At 39.1% G+C, this 17723-nt stretch overlaps 1 protein-coding gene across 1 annotated transcript in view; it reads right to left on the reverse strand.

The window, feature by feature from the left end:
• WWOX (WW domain containing oxidoreductase) overlaps window positions 1-17723 on the reverse strand; it is a 587962-nt gene that overhangs the window by 427548 nt on the left and 142691 nt on the right. Inside the window, exons 7-8 of the mRNA XM_032230503.1 lie at window positions 13871-14056; window positions 5422-5686 (exon numbers count right to left, since the gene is read on the reverse strand). Of these exons, the coding sequence (XP_032086394.1) occupies window positions 5422-5686; window positions 13871-14056 (451 nt within the window). The remainder of the gene's footprint in view (window positions 1-5421; window positions 5687-13870; window positions 14057-17723) is intronic.

Below are 17723 nucleotides of genomic sequence, written 5' to 3' on the forward strand. Positions count from 1 at the left end.
AATGGACTTTTTCTTAAATCAATCTTGAAATGATTTATTTCCAGATAAGAGACAGCAGATGGGGAGAAGAGACCATTTGTTGTTGAGAAGGTAATAAGTTACTAAAATTGTTTATATGTTGTGATGAAGGGGAAGTCACTTCTTTATATATTCCTTTTTTCCTTTTACTATATCCTTATTTTTTTGTTTCTTTTTTTCTTTCTCTGTTTTTCTTTTCTGTACTTCCTTATTTTCTATACTTTCAATTTTTAATTTGTATTAGTTCTTTTTACTGTAATTCTAATCTTTAATGAAAGTACTTTTAAAAAAAGAAAATGCTAAGCAACCTAGGAGTTCAGTTAGAAAGCCAACAACATTGGTAAACAATTGCTGGGATATTTAGTCAGGCCAGAGTTTCTGGTGGTTTTCATGGGCTTCCGTGCCTACAGTTTTCACAATAATAGTCTAAGTGTCTCTGAAGAACATCAGGAAGGTCTTTAAAGACCATACTGAGACCCCTATGAGGTGGGTTACTTAAGTATTACAAGGCAGTATGTCAAACCCAGAAGTGATCATAAGTAATCATGAGATAACATGACCACCACACCTCAAAAGGAGAAAATAACTTATTTAAATGTCATGTGTTTATTAAAGGTAAATATAAAGGTTTCCCTTGCACATATGTGCTAGTCATTCCTGACTTTAGGGGGCAGTGCTCATCTCTGTTTCAAAGTTGAAGAGCCAGCGCTGTCCGAAGACATCTACGTGTCATGTAGCTGGCATGACTAAATGTCCTGTTACCTTCCCAGCAAAGGTGGTTCCTATTTTTCTACTTGCATTTTTACATGCTTTCAAACTGCTAGGTTGGCAGAAGCTGGGACAAGTAATGGGAGCTCATTCCGTTACGCAGCGCTAGGGATTTAAACCACCAAACTGCCGACCTTTCTGATCAACAAGCTCATTATGACTGTCCAAAGGAGAATGTTATAAATGAAATACATCAGGACGGACAATCATTTCACTTTTGCAATACTTGCATTTAAAGTATAGCCAAAGGGGGGGGGGGGGGCTGGGACTCTAACAATACTGTAAGAACATTATGAAGCTTTTGAGCTTTTCTGCTTCTTTTCTGGAACATGGAAAATATTTTGTCAAGGCTTTGCTCTAAAAGAAGCAACTTTCTGGCTCAGATTACTTGGCCCTTCTTACTGTTTATTCACTGTCTTTTTTTTTCTACCCCTGCCAAGTCAGAGGTGACTTCTTTCAATACTTCAAATAAATAAAATATCCAGCTGCACAAACAGTATACATTCAGCTAGATTACTTTGGCTTCTTATGGAATATTTGATTTTCCCCAGAATGTAAATGATTAAAGAGAAGCTATTGCATGAAACTGATTGGGGAGAGGTTTTAAGTGGTATTGCAGTTTTTCAAAAAATGGCAGGAGAAGAAATAAAGACCACCATAAGGAAAAGAAACCAGGCCATTTCTAGAAGTCAGGAAGAGGTTAAAAAATATATCTACACAAAGCCACAAAGCAAACTTTGAAAAACTTTATGCAAGGGACAGTGGCTCAGTGACGCTGAGCTTGTCGATCAGAAAGGTTGGCAGTTCGGTGGTTCAAATTCCTAGCGCGGAATAACGGAGTGAGCTCCTGTTACTTGTCCCAGCTTCTGCCAACCTAGCAGTTTGAAAGCATGTAAAAATGCAAGTAGAAAAATAGGAACCACCTTTGGTGGGAAGGTAACAGCATTCTGTGCGCCTTCAGTATTTAGTCATGCTGGCCACATAACCACGGAGACGTCTTCGGACAGAACTGGCTCTTCGGCTTTGAAACGGAGATGAGCACCACCCCCTATAGCCAGAAACGACTAGCATGCATGTGCGGGGGAAACTTTACCTTTTATAATGTTAGACTTTTACTCCTCCTGACCTTCTGACAGATACATGTGATTTGAGATTGCATAGAAGAACATAGCTGATATGTCATGTCATCACTGTTTTGTAGATAAGCTGGCCCAGCCTTTTGTCTTGTAGATAGGTTGGCCCAGTCTTTCTGGGACTATTAACAAAGGTGGGGGCTTCTTCCCAAGAGCATGTTTTTCCTTTTCTCATCCAGGGAGGTATAATATTCTGCCTTTTTAATATTTCCTATAATATTTCATTCTTCTAGGAGAGGAAGAATGGAATATTATGCTAACTTCCTACACTATCAAATCCTCTGAAAACAAGTAAGTGAAATTGGTTGTCTGATATATTACCTCCCCTTCTTTTCCACACTAGAAATTTGACATAACTTCATTAACACCCTGCTTTTTGTAAATCTGACAATCTGGAACAAAAATATTCTATAATTATATGGTACTGTTTAGTTTCAATATTAAATGCTATTTATGGCAGACCAATTTTTACAGGGTAAATAAATTATTGGCTTAAAGCTTTGAGATAGACTCTGGCTACCTAATGCACAAATGTCTAAAATTAAAGTACATTTTTGCAAAAGCCTGCTTTTTGCAAAAGTCTGTGCTTTGGGTGTCAGTATCAAGCAATGTGGGCTTTGGAAACAAAATTAAGGTATTTACTGCAGAAATATAACATGTCATAAATAAACTGAAATTGGTTTATTAGAAATGTAAACATTGCCCCCTTTCTTTCTTGAGAAATAATTGTTTGTTTTCCATTTCAGCAATTGATTGACTCTTTTTGCAAACTTATGATACAAACTACAGGCAAAATGTAAGCAACATAACTTTTTGTATATAACAGAAAAATTGAGCTGGAGGGTGCATAAACGTAAGCCTTAATTTGAAACTTACTTAATATTGGTAAGTTGTGTTGAAGGGAGAAAGAACACACAATCTCTCTTGGCGGGAGATACCAACGAGAAACGGGAGGAATCAGGAGGAAACTAAAAATTGAAATGCTAAGTACAGAAATGGCACAGTAACTTTTAATTGACCCAACTTTTTAATTTTAGAAACTCTGAGAAGGGATGGTACATGCCTACCCACAAACCTATGTGGCTTATCTGCTGTGCTCGTGCCTCATTGAACATATTCCCATCAAGTGGGAAGATATGTTAAATGGGAAAGCAATGAAAATATAAAATACAATTACAATATACAATTACAATAGACCAGCAAAACAAACAAAAAAAACCTCAAACCCTGGATAATCAACTGTCAACTTTCTCCAAAGCAAATTCAAGTTTCTTTTCCATGGTGGCCCAGTGGTTAGAGTGCAGTACTGCAGGCTACTTCTGCTGACTGCCCGCAATTTGGCATTTCAAATCTCACCAGGCTCAAGGTTGACTCAGTCTTCCATCCTTCCGAGGTGGGTAAAATGAGGACCCAAATTGTTGGGGGCAAGAGGCTGACTTGTTGGGAGCAAGAGGCTTAGAGAGGGCTGTAAAGCACTGTAAAGTGGTATATAAGTCTATGTACTATTACTAAGTGCTATTAAGAAGAAAAAGAAGAGTGTGGACAGATGTGGATGAGTATTTAATAACACAGCTTACCTTATTTGAATATTTGTACTTTTATCAGAATTAAGACAGCAAAAGGCCAATAGAGGTGGCACCTGTTTTATATACACAACAGGCTTCTGTTCTGATTTATTGTAGAACACAAGAAGCTGGGGATCTCGCTTAGAAGTTTCCTGCACCACCCTTAGCATGTTCCCAAATTATTTAGAATCAAAATAAATCATTTTGTTGAAATGGGAAACTTTTATTAGTTCAGTATGAGTTGGCATCTTGAGACAACCTAGAATGAAGACTTGAAACCACTTTAGTGATTTTTTTTGACAAGTTATAGGATTTTTTTAAGGTGGTTGTGTCTGTTTAGATTTAACTTGTTTTGGTTTTTAAAAAAATAATCACAGTGCTTTGGGTCAGGCAGCATGTTTTGTACAAGGATAATAATTGAAACATCTGCTGCTTGAAGGCTGCCTTAATTATTTGTACTATGGAATATCAAATCAAATCAAAATCTTTATTTTGGTCACTGACCAGCATAGCATTATATAATGAGTTCAACCATTTGAGCAGAACAAAGAAGTCAAAATCAGAAGCACTGAGCTTGAGTATGAGTTGCATAAATCTAATAGAATTAGACAAAATATTTATTCCAGCTAATACTATAACTCTTCAAACCAAAATAACTATTATTGCTGTAATTCCCATTAGATCTCTATTAATGCTATAAACTATTGTAGTGGTTAAGATCATATGCCAAGATAAAAAGCTTAAAATCTAAACTCTCCATAATTATGAAGCTGGAGGCACAATCACTTCTTAGTTGACTCGAGTTGATTTGGGCTATGTATCAACACATTTGTTGTGCAGCAACTCATCCTCATTCTGATATATTGTCTTCTGTACAACTGGCTCTCTCTGGACAGCTGTGTTAAAAAAACAGCATGCAAAAATGTACCAGTAGACAAAAAACAAAACCACCCTAGCAATTGGGATCATGTGCACATTTATTTCACACTAACTGATGATTAAACACTGTTAGTACAAATCTTGCCAGCAACCAATTGTACAGAACCAAAATCATATACAGTATATGTTGCAAAAGAAATAAATAAGAAATCAAGGATTGTTATCAGTCAGCTTTCAAACCCCTGCAATTTCCCTTATTTCTTCTATTCATTTCTAAAAATCATATCACTCGCCAATAGTCAGGATGGGTTTTTTTCTCTCTCCCATGATTATACATTATAATTCTGCAATGGTCCCAGTATTATATTCCCATTCATTTAAAGAGAGACAGCACACAACACATCTGTTAAAACTCAACAGCCACCATTGGCTGTGCACTGAATTTGGAAGCATAACCCAATCAGCTCAGATTTCTATCCTTTCTTAATGCAAAAAAATTAAAAATTAAGTTTGCTGAAACATCTGCTAGGCTCTTTCAGCCTTAACACATGATACGTTATTTACTCCCCTATTTGACAATGTCAACATTTTATTCTAAAGCAGAACTGTAGCAACATACAACTCCTAAATTTAGACATCAATGAGGTGCTATAGAATTAATCATCCATACAGTATATTCTAAGCTTACTTGTTCGTTTTTCATATAGAGGTCTTTTTATACTTCTCAATGCAACTCATCTTTACTGGGATTCCCCCACTCCCAAGCATGTAAACTGTAGCTCTGATTTCTCTCAAATACCAACCACAGCAGGGAACTCATATTCAGACATATGACACATAGAACCAAACCACATAACTCTGAAAACACATAAGAGTTTATCAAAGACTAACCCAAACAATCAAGGGATGCAGCCTTTTTTGACCACAAGGGCCACCATTATATAAATGGTCAAGATCAACAAATTTAAGAATGATTGAAAACGCAGTAAATATAAGAGAATTTCTTTAAAAAGCCAATCTCTCAATCAATCAACATGTATTAAATATCATGCTCTTACCAGTGACTTGGTGAATGGTCGAGCCAGTGTAAACAAGAGGGTGTAAAACCACCAGTTGTGATGAAGGGATGAGTAGATCAGATTTCCAGGATGCACTGCGTTTGAGATAACTCCATGGGTGGAAAGCCGCCGATTCAGTTCATTTGACAGAAGAATATTGCAAAGCTTAGATCTGTTGTAGGCCAACATAGCCCAATAATCTTTCTTCGATGGTGAAAGCAAGTTGAAGTCAAGTTTTCCTGAGTTCTCTTTAATATCCATGAACCTTCAAAGTCAAAACAAACAAAAAATTGTATGATTGTTGCAATAAAATTGCTGTTCTTCATTTAAATTGTTGTATCAGAAAGATGGGTGGGAAAGAGAGGGCGAGAGATTGAGATTCCTTGTGGAATTTCTTTCCTTCTGGACGGCCTCTCCATCCAGGCATACCTGCCAATCTAGTCTCCATTGGATTTACTGCATCCATCCATACATGTGGAAATTTAAGCCATTGCTTGCATTTTGACTGTGTTTTTTTTCCCTTACTTCTGAAGTAAGGTATGTCTCTCATCTGCCCCCTCACTTTCCTTTACCTGCACTTTGGATCTTCCAACCTTCCAGAAAGTTCCAGAAAGCTCTTGGGAGCTGAGATGTGAATCTTTGGACATTTTTTGTTCTCTGGGATGGGAGAGGCAAGCCTGATGGGTTTTTGTTAAACCAAACTTCAGGGTCAAAGAGATAGATAGAACTGAAGGGAAGAAGAAAGAAAGAAAGAAAGAAAGAAAGAAAGAAAGAAAGAAGGAAGGAAGGAAGGAAGGAAGGAAGGAAGGAAGGAAGGAAGGATAGATGGAAGGAAGCAATAAAAAATTATATACTGAATGTTTCAAATTTTAATCCTGTTTTGGGATCTATGACTGTACATATATTACTAATGTGTTTCCGTTTCTTTTAGTTAAAACAATTAGAAATTGGACACTGGAAACAGAGCAGAGTGAACTTCAGTCTCTTACTTACAAAATAACCTTTCCATCAAAGGAAGTCCCTTTTTTCCCCTTGCCCTCAAAGAATAATGAAGGATGTATGTGAATGAGTGTCTCTGTCTGTGTGTCTGTCTGTCTGTGTGAAAGAGAGACAGAGAGGGGGGGGGTAAATAATTGCAATTAGCAAACATTGTAATTGGGGCAAAAGATTTATGTGTTTCCCCTCTTCCCAACTCCAAGCCAAGTAATAGGACAACTTTAGCCATTGATCTTCCTGTCTTTCTGCTTTCCAATGCACTAGTCTTCCACACTCTGGAATCTAAGTGCTCAAATAACTATAGATGAGACTTGCTGCTTCTCAGCATTGTCTTAGATTAAAAATTGATGGTTTAAAAGGGGGCAGTAACCGAGGTGATTCTGCCATCAATAGTTTTTAAGGTATAAAAGAAAAAATGTGAACAAAGCTAGAACGAGCTGTGGCAGAGTCTAATGTTTTTAAGTGTACTCCTGGTATAACTGAACACAAATCATAGTAAGTGGTTGATATTTTTAATTGGGTCTGACAGTCACTAAACACCAGCTGTTGGTTTGTTGATGTTATTCTAGCAAGGTGGAAAACCATGTAAACATTCTGCAGCTGGATTCTTTGCATAGCCGTAAGCCTACATGTACACATTTGATTTGTATAGGAATAGGAAAAAATGAAAAATATTTAATGGATGGATGGATGGATGGATGGATGGAAGGAAGGAAGGAAGGAAGGAATGGACTTGGGTAGGCTGCTCCCCAAACTTTCTACAGAGTCCTGACAGTGACACAAAATGCTATACTATGCTTTGAAGTGCTATAAGGCTTCCTATAACATTTATGGACTTTCACAATTCATGATTTATGAATTGGGGGCAATGTGCTGACATTGTAAACCGCCCAGAGAGTCCTGTAAAGCACCGTGGGGCAGCTATATAATGCTATTGCTATATTCCTGGATGCGCAGAGCTTCCAAATATTCTGGATTTTTGCTAGGCTTTCAAAAATGGCTCTACAAATTTATTCCAGTTAGAAGGACAGGCCACCCGCTCCTTCTCTTTTCTTCCATTCTCTCAACATCTGAAAAAGTGATTCTGAAGACAGCCAGGGAAAGCTTGTATCCCTTCAGCTATTCCAATTCCCATCAGTCTTGTATTTGTATTTGTACTTATTAGTTTGTTGAACATGTATACGATAACAGGTATAAATATAAACATGGACATGAAAGAAATAAATTAATGCAAATATATGGGGACAGTAGGACAGGGACGGTAGGCTGGCTGGTGTGCTTATGCACACCCTCTTTATGGACCTCTTAGGAATCAGGTGAGGTCCATGGTAGACAGTTTAAGGTTGAAGCTGTGGGGGTTTGAGGATGTAAGGACAGAGTCGGGTAGAGCAGTGGTCCCCAACCTTTTTATCGCCGCGGACCAGTCAGCCTTTGATAATTTTACCGTGGCCCGCTGAGCGCGCGCAGGGGTGGGGGGGCGTTGTTCGCGACGACACATTGATTGTTTATATATCAGATTGTTTTGATTAAACAACTTTTATTTTATTGTATTTAAACATGCCTTACAAAATAAAATACAATTACATAAATATAAAGTGCAAGGCTACGCTACTAGCGCTGTCTACGCTAGCCCTACGTAGCTGCGCAGGCGCTCTTAGGTTTTTTTCAGGAATCGGCCAGCGCTGAAGCGCTGAAAAGGAATGAGAAGGGCGGCGCTGGACACAGGGGGGCGGTGGGCCGCTGGTGACATCAGAGTGCCACCAGCGGTCCAGTAACACCCCTTGTGCCAGTTAGCCCTAATTTGCATACAGAAAGAAACTATGGCCCCCGGCCGCTGCAGCGATCATGGCCCCCAGCCGCTGCGCGGCCCGGTGCCAGGTACTCCACGGCCCGGCACCGGTCCGCGGACCGGGGGTTGGGGATCACTGGGGTAGAGCACTCCAGGCTTTGACCACTCAGTTGCTGAAGTCGTATTTTCTTCAATTAAGTTTGGAACGGTTTACTCTGAGTTTGTCTCAATTGTTTGCTCGTGTATTATTGAAGTTATAGCTGAAGAAGTCATTGACAGGTAAGACCTTGGTACAGACAATTTTCTGTACTGGGCTTAGATCATACTGCAGACGGTGCAGTTCCAGATTGTCCAAGCCCAAAATTTCAAGCTTGGTGGCATAAGGGATTCTATTGTGAGCAGAGGAGTGGAGGATTCTTCTTGTGAAATACCTCTGGACCCACTCAATCATATTAATGTCCGATATACAGTGTGGATTCCAGGCAGACGAGCTGTATTCGAGAATTGGTCTGGCAAAGGTTTTGTATGCCCTAATTAGCAATACAATGTTATCAGAGAAGAAGTTTTGCAAAATTAGGTTAACAACTCTTAATGCCTTTTTGGCAATGCTGTTACAGTGGGCTCATTTCTTTAGAAATGAGTATTCCTAGGTCCTTAAGAGAGTGAGGGTCATCTACAAGGTCGTTTCCACCCAACTTGTATTTGATGTTCTGGTTTTTATTGCCAACGTGTAGGACAGAGCATTTATCAGTCAAGATTTGCAGTTGTCAGCACAAGACAACACTTACTGATGAAGGGAGCTGAATTCCAACCATAGATATAAAGAAGTGAGGCTGGATTGAGTCTATGGCCTTATAAATTAGATTTACAAACAAACCAACAACAAATATTCCCATTTATTCTAATATAAGACTCCACACCTTAGGAGAAATTTGGAATTATTCTGCCTAGTAGGAAAAAAAAACAAGCAAACAGAATAAATAGTTGACACTAGCTTTGGTATTTTCAAAAGATTAGAAATGTATGTGATAAGACACAGCAGCTAGTGAACTCACCCAGCTAATTTCTCATGGATATGGTAAAACTTGCAGCCATTTTCAATGATCATATTTAAACATCTAATTTAATGCATGACAAACCCCAAGAAATGGAGAAGCAATTAGTTGCTAGATCTAGAGACACACCAATTACATATTGGGGGAGAGGTTTTCCAGAAACCCTGGTTGGTCTTGTTTAGGTAAGCAGAGGACAATATTTTGTTGGTCCTGTCTCAACCTTGATTGCCAATCAAGCTTTAAAGTTCTGCGAACAGAGGGATTAAAACTATCAATGATTTCAAAGTGATGGATGGAGAAAAAATCCACTCCAAAGCAAAGAAGGAAAATCTAAAAAAAAATGTTCAAATTCAATGATGAATAGAGTGGAGTGGAGTGGAGTGGAGTGGAGTGGAGTGGAGTGGAGTGGAGTGGAGTGGAGTGGAGTGGAGTGGAATGGAATGGAATAGAATAGAATAGAATAGAATAGAATAGAATAGAATAGAATAGAATAGAATAGAATAGAATAGAATAGAATAGAATTTTTTATTGGCCAAGTGTGATTGGACACACAAGGAATTTGTCTTTGGTACATATGCTCTCAATGTATATAAAAGACAAGATGCATTTGTCACAAATCATAAGGTACAACAAGGAATGATAGTCATAGGGTACAAATAAGCAATTAAATCATACTAGGAAACAATCGTAAGGATACAAGCAACAAAATTACAGTCATACAGTCATAAGTGGAAGGAGATGGGTGATAGGAATGATGAGAAGATTAATAGTAATAGTAATGTAAAAAAATAATAAGCAGATAATGCAAGCCACTGACAATTGCATATAATCACCATTAAATTACAGCTCATGTATATACTTTATATCCCATTGTACCTTCCCCATTTGGGAGATTTATTTCTAGAGTTAAACGTCTATGGAGATTCTCAGCCATCTAGGTCCTGGTTGTCTAAAAGGTATTTTGTTTTTGTTTTTTTTATAAAAAAAAATAGGCAACTGAACGTCCTTTGTTTTCTTCCTTGAAGACGTATTGCTCTTCATCCAAGAAGCCTCATCACTTCTGGCAGGATGGTGGGGGAGATGGAAGGATTAGTTCTGACAAGATGGAGATGGATAGAAGGATCATATTTCTTTACATATTTTTAGAGCTAAACTCATATTTCTAGAGCTAGACCAACTGGGCTGCCTTGCAAGGAACTCCACTGCTTGCTTTCACATACTTGAAACATCGTAACGCAGAAAAACTTGGCAGAATTTGTAAAGGACTTCGTTGATGGTTGGGCTGTGTTCACCTCATTGACATTTCATGTTGTGGCTCTGGGCAGGATTGATGTAGGGATTTTTTTCCACTGCTTCCTTCCATTTCAGCCCTCATAAAATTTAAAATGGCTAAAGTAAATCTCTATGCAATGTTGCCCTTATACTCAGATTAATAAAAGGATTCAGCCTAACACTGAACCATTCCCTGCCTGCTAAGTCCTATGAGGTACTGTACATTTTAGGGAAAGTGATTTTTATTTTTTTTAGAGAAGCATGTTTCACACTGCATTACTGAAACATGAAGAACAGGAAGAATAAGTGCAGTCCAGATATACATAGTCACAGATATTTTCCAAGGATGGTGGGCTTTGCTAAAAAGGTGACTAAAAGAAAATAAGAGCAACAGATTTTCCAAATCGGGGTTTAATGGTGCAAAAGCATTCAGAACGCACTTGTTGTGGCCCGCCAGCAGCTAGCACAGCTGGCAGCAGATTCGGACAGTGAGAAAGTTGGGGAGGAACATGGGTCAGTCCTGGAGTCTGGGGAAGGCTCTGATGAGGGCTCTGCATCAGAGGCAGAGAGGAGGCCAGAGCCGTATGACAGTTATCAGCTGCCTTCAGAATCAGACATCAGTGAGGCAGACGAACAGCTGAATCCTGTTCCCAGTGTGTGCATGCACAGACTTGCCAGACGAAGGGAACAACTAAAGAACAGGGATCGACTTGGGAGTAAGGCCACAGGTGAATGATGAATGGCTCCTCCCAGAGGAAATAAAAGAGGAGCGAAAGGGGAGTGGAGTTTGCAGAAGACTACTAGTTCGCTTAATTGGTTTGTGACTCTCAAGACTCCTTGTCAAGTTTTGCATATATCGGCCTGGTAGCTCTCCAAGCCAGATAAGGTCTGTGACTGTAAATCCTCCCTTGAAAGACTTTGCCGGATGTGAATGAACAGAATTCACAGTAAATCAATAAAAGGGTTTTTTGTCAGGACAAGGAGTTTGCTTCATGCTCTTGGGAAGCCTCGGTCAGAACAGCACTATTTCCTTTACAAAAAGATATAGCTTTGGTCCAGATGAAATTCCTTGCCTAGCCATTAAGAATATCCACACATACATATTCAGAGAGAGAGAGAAGTCAGAAATGTCTATTTAATCTAAACGTAATTGAATTAGCTTCCAATTAGAGTAAAGGTGAATCCTTCCTGGCATGGTACTGAAGATGTTGAATGACCAATCAATAAAGGCCACACCATTCAGATTTAATCAATTATTGTTTCATCAGCTGGCAGAACGAAAGCCTTCTTCTGCAAAGAACCTCTGCTTCAATATGAAGACTAAGGCACAATCTAGTTATAGGATTGGATCATCGGTCCATTTACCATTTCCCTACATTCCAGTAAAGAACTGAATATTTTATTTATTTAATTTGGCACACAAGATCCCAAGAACCATAGCAGTGAGCAGAAAGCATCTTTCCCAGCATAGCCTGTAGTGTTAATCTAGAAATGGTCTCTGCCATGTGTGGAAGAAGAAAACCATGGGGCATCTAAAGGGCTTGAGAGGACAATTACAGAGCCATTCCAATTTCACTGTCATTTTGATTGCATCAGGAAGATATTCAATAGGCAAAGACCAATGAGATAGTGGTTGACCCAATAGTCAAGAGGAGCCATAGGGGATATTGGAAGGGGGAGAAGGGGGAGGGGGGAGGAGGAGGAGGAGGAGGAGGAGGAGGAGGAGGAGGAGGAGGAGGAGGAGGAGGAGGAGGAGGAGGAGGAGGAGAAGAAGAAGAAGAAGAAGAAGAAGAAGAAGAAGAAGAAGAAGAAGAAGAAGAAGAAGAAGAAGAAGAAGAAGAAGAAGAAGAAGCAACCAAGCACATGAACCAAATCGATAGTGTGGATATCATCTATTTCTTTTTAATAACCCTGTGAAGTAAAGTGGAGTTATACTAAAAGTGTTTTTTTCAGGAGGCAACTGGGCTTTCTGTGAACTGGAGTTATGTGATTAGATCAGAATCACTCTGAGTGCTTTATGGTGGACCACCTAGCACTACAGCAGATGCATGCCAGATATGTTGTACTATGGCTTACCAACCTCCTTGTCATTGCCTAAAATAACTCAGACTGGTAGAAGAAGTTCAGCACATCCAGAAATGATGAATTTGCCTATCTTTTCACTGCACTATCAAATGGTTTCCAAATGTAGAATTCTAAACCTAATTATTTTCTACCACAGCTTTCTTTTAAACACTATGCATTGACTTTGGGTTAAAGCAGTTGAATGGGATCCTTTCAAATGGAGGGACATGTGGTCATGGTGGTTGCTTTATGGAAGCCTGTTGTTGTATGAAATTGTTCTTTTAATTTTATGAAGGTCTCCTGTCATTTGGAGTCAGGCACCCTGAAGCTAAAGACCCTCTTGTTGCGGGTGAAGGAGGAAAGTGCAAAAGTTGGCTTGAAACTCAACTTTAAGAAAACTAAAATCATGGCATCCGGCCCTCTCAATTTCTGGCAATTAGAAGGGAAGAAATGGAGGTAGTGACAGTTTTTATTTTCCTGGGCTCCAAGATCACCGCAGATGGGGAGTGCAGCCAAGAAATTAAAAGAGGCTTGCTCCTGGGGAGGAAAGCTATGGCAAATCTAGACAGCCTACTAAAAAGCAGAGACATCACCCTGCCAACAAAAGTGTGTACAGTCAAGCTATGGTTTTTCCAGTTGTAATGTATGGCTGTGAAAATTGGACCATAAGAAAGGCTGATTGCCAAAGAATTGAGGCCTTTGAAACTCTGGTGCTGGAGAAGATGAGGTTTTATTCAACTTGTATGCCGCCCTATTCCTTGGACTGCAAGATGATCAAACAAGTAAGTCCTAGAGGAAATCAGTCCTGACTGCTCTTTAGAAGGGCAGATCCTGAAGATGAAACTCAAATACTTTGGCCACCTAATGAGAAGGAAGGACTCACTGGAGAAGAGCCTCATGCTGGGAACAATTGAGGGCAAAAAAAGAAGGGGATGACAGAGAAGGAGGTGGTTGGATGGAATCACCGAAGCAGTCGGCATGAGCTTAAATGGACTCCAGGGGATGGTAGAGGACAGGAAGGCCTGGAGGAATGTTGTCCATGGGGCGCGATGGCTCAGGCACAACTTCACAACTAACAACAACAACCCTGAAATTTAACACTCTGTTATTATTATTTTCCCCCCACTTAGGAACTGTCTCAAATTATTGTTCCAAACCAACTAGGGAAGAAAGTAAGAAATAAAACCAAAACACTAAAAGTGTTAATTGAAGCTTTCAGGAAAAAGGGTTCATTTTTTAAAAAAAACGATAAGTACATTCCTTCGGAACTAACCTGTGTGATTCAGAAGAGACAATCACAATTCTTGCAGGAGCTGAGCGGCAAAGAACATCTTTGAGAAGCTGAATGAGATAAAAGTGTCCCAAATGATTCACCTGGAAGGTCCTCTCCAGGCCATCTTCAGTTAATTGCCAAGGAAGACCAAAGACAGCAGCATTGCAGACCAGCACATGGAGAGCTCTGTAAACACAAATGTGGAAATATATATTTAATTAGAGCAATCTTCAGAAAGCTGGTGGCCTTCAGATGAGTTAAGCCAAGTGTCAAACTCAATTTCATTGAGGACTGCATCAAGGTTGTGTTTGACCTTGGGGGCCGAGGTGGGCGTGGCTAGGGTGGACGTGGCTAACTCATTGTCACTCATTTATCGGGGGCACCTGTGTGGGCTGAATGTTCTGCCAGGGAAAACGGGCTCCCAAGCTCCATTTCGGCTGCATCAGCCTCCTGAAACTTTCTGCCAGAGAAAAAGGAGCTTGGTAGGGTTGCACACAGCCCTCACAAGTTCCATTTTCACTGGTAGAGGCACTGTGGGGCAGTCCTTCACTGTTTCAAGGGCAGCCCCATGGGCCAGATATAAGCATCCCATGGGCTGAATCCAGACCCCAGACCCCTGAGTTAAGCCATCATTTCTAGCCAATGAAACAGTCTCACTGCCATTTTGAAAAATATAATATCTGTCACAGAGCTACAATGTTAACTAGTTTTGACAGATCTGCCCCATGTTTTTATGCAGACAATATTGTTGAGTTTCTAGAGAGGAAATTCATTCTGCATATCTATCTCAAGATACATCACAAGAGAGTGGTTATTTATTTATATACTTATTTGCTACTAAAGCAAAACAAAACTTCCAGATCCCATTGAATGGGAACTACTAAATAAGCTGAAGAATAATGGTTATTATCAAGATTAAATAGCCCGAGGTCCATATCTTCAACTACCATATTTGGTAGCTTGATTAGTATGCCACTTGCTTTATACTCTACATCTCTGTTTCCCATCATTGGTAACTTCTAGATCTGTGGACTTCACATCTCTGGATTTTCAGCAATGGCCTTTTTGGTGGTAAAATTCTGGCTATTGAAATGAACACATTTCTCTTCTGCACAGGGAAACATTGCTCTGCATTTTATCAGCACTCTAAAGAAAACTGTGACTTGCATTCATAAGTTACTCCAGAAGCAAAAGTTATATTGACTAAGAAACATAATTTCATTAATAAGCATACTTAATGTCCAGAATTAAGAAGTTTTCTTCACCTCTATTCAAAAACTATGACTAATGTATAATCATGTATATTAGTCCAAAGATTCATATCCACTTTTTAAAAACTTTAAGAAAGTTATAGCATATAGTGCTTTTAATCAACGTATTTGTTAAAAATTCCATTATATCGATTGTTATTGCACTTTGTAATATTCTTCATGGTTTTATTATTTTAAATTAAAATTTTAATTAAAATACTGTACACACAGACCCTTTAAAAATTCTCTCATTAGCCATAAAAGCTATAAAACTGCAAAATGCTTACGGCTTTATTTGCAGCAAAAGATACTATCGCTGTACATATTAAATCATAAATATTTTACATGCTTATCTTCCCAACATGCCTCTCATGGCTGGTTCTACCAAAGGATAAGACCTTTTAACTCAACCAAAACCAAATGTATCTTGAACTTAGCTTTCACATGGATTGGGATTGCTTGGCTAAGGAATTGTAGTTGCCACACATCTGGGAGGTACCATTGCCTAGAAAGCATTGTTTCTCCTTTTAAGACAACAACTTCAATGCTTCAAACCACCAGTGGAAAGATCAGTAGACTGAGGAACTTGGGAGTTGTTACTTTCTATCTATGAAAGAAACTATGTGTCTTAATTTAAGAACACCCCCACAAAAGGGGGGGCGGCGGGAGGAAGTGGAACCTAAACAATTCAACTGATCTTTGTGAAACTAGAGCACAAGAAGATAGACAAAGTTCCATCTCACTGTGATCTACTGCTGACATCTATAGAAAAGTAACCTTTAAAAAACATTCAGCTTCTGTGCAGCTATGTTTGTTCAACACTAAATCTAGACAGTGCCATGAAGAATCTCCTCTGGAAAGTTAGCTTCAGGAGACATAAAGCCAAGAATCACATGTGATACTACATCAGGACCTGGTGAGCAGCGAGGAGAGCAAAGCAGAAGTATTCTATAAGGCTCCTTGCCATGTTCTTGATTTGACACAGTAGGCCCCAGCCCAATTTAAAAAGCACACCCATGACCTATGATCTCTTGTTAGAAGCAACCATCTGGTCCAAAGCTCTTTGTGATATTGGGTGTGGAAACTGTTCATGAAATTCTGACCTCCGAACTAGCTGACAATCTTGACTTGGATCTTGGAACTGTGGATTGTATTTGAACTATTCTTTTGTATGCTATTAAAAGCAAAAAAAAAATCACTCAAGCTTCCTTCAGAAACTCTGTTTAACTTGCATTTTTTTGTCTGCAGTTATCTCCTTGACTTTGAGTAAAGTGCTAATTTCTATAGCAACTATGTAAGTGTGTGTATCTGAAACCAGAAACAGAAAGTGTTAACAGGGTTATAAGCAAAAGAGACCATTGGGAATTCAGAAGAAGATAGTAACATCCTTAGGGAAATATTTGCATATGCAGAAGAGAGAGAGAGAGAGAAAAAGAAATCTTCTTAAAGAAGGCAACTCAAGCACGCATTTTAACTTGCTGCTTAAAACAATGATATGTGATTGTATGTGAAAAGCTCAGAATTATTGCTTCAAAGGTTTCTGCTAAGTATGTGTATATTCCCATGGAGGACACTTTGCCTGGGCCTGCTACGTGATGGGGCACTTCCTCTGCATGAGATCCCATCTTATGCATAACAACTGGGTACCGTTTCCCTGAAAATAAGACCTCCCTGGATAATAAGCCCAATCAGGCTTTTGAGTGCATGTGCTAAAATAAGCCCTCCCTGAAAATATTTAAATGCATGCACAGCCGGTCTCTGCCATTTCCTCTGGTTGCTTGCCACGCAAACAACATGAGGCGAGGAGGCAAGGCTGGAGGGGGGAAAGGGAGGGGGAACACGTCCCATGCACCTCACACACCCTTACATAATGGCCAAAAAGAGTGGCAGGCCTAGCAATGCACAACAAAGCAGCAGCCATGAGATGGCCACGTTCGCCACCTCCTGCACCTCAAAAATAATAAGACCTCCCCAAAAATAAGGCCAAACGCTTTCAGGTGTCAAGAGAAAGAAAGACTCTGTCTAATTTTCAGGGGGAAATGGTAGATGTCTCTGCATTCTACTACTGTGAGAAAACCCATATATCTTACCCTATCAAAAATATTATAAACCTCTATAAAGTCTGATCAGGTAATCTAGACAAGTTTGCCTGAAGCACCAATGAAAGCCTGGTTAGACAAGATGCCCCAATGAAGCCAGTAGAGTCGTCCTTCATATGCTTTCGGTTGCTTTTAGTGTCACCCAAAGTTACTACTGGAGGAAACCATACAACACAAATTGTATTTATAAAATTTAATAACTCGCCCTTTGGTTTAATTATATGTTTTGGATCACAATTATAAGATAAAATATAAAAACATTATCATACTACAGTAACTAAAACAGCAAACAGGCTATTAAAACAAGTGGGAATTGAAATAAGCACATTTTTACTTCAGAGTATCACAGATATTTTTTATCTTTGCAAATTTAAAGGGAGTCGTTTTTCTTCATTTTTAATGGACATTTATTTTTTTTTTTAAATATATTTTTCCATGCAGAATAGAGATCATAGGAATTCTAAAATCTCTGAACAAATTGTAATAAATTTTAATTCAGAATGC

The sequence above is a fragment of the Thamnophis elegans genome, chromosome 14, assembly GCF_009769535.1.
Source record: "Thamnophis elegans isolate rThaEle1 chromosome 14, rThaEle1.pri, whole genome shotgun sequence".
In the NCBI taxonomy this organism is placed as follows: domain Eukaryota; kingdom Metazoa; phylum Chordata; class Lepidosauria; order Squamata; family Colubridae; genus Thamnophis; species Thamnophis elegans.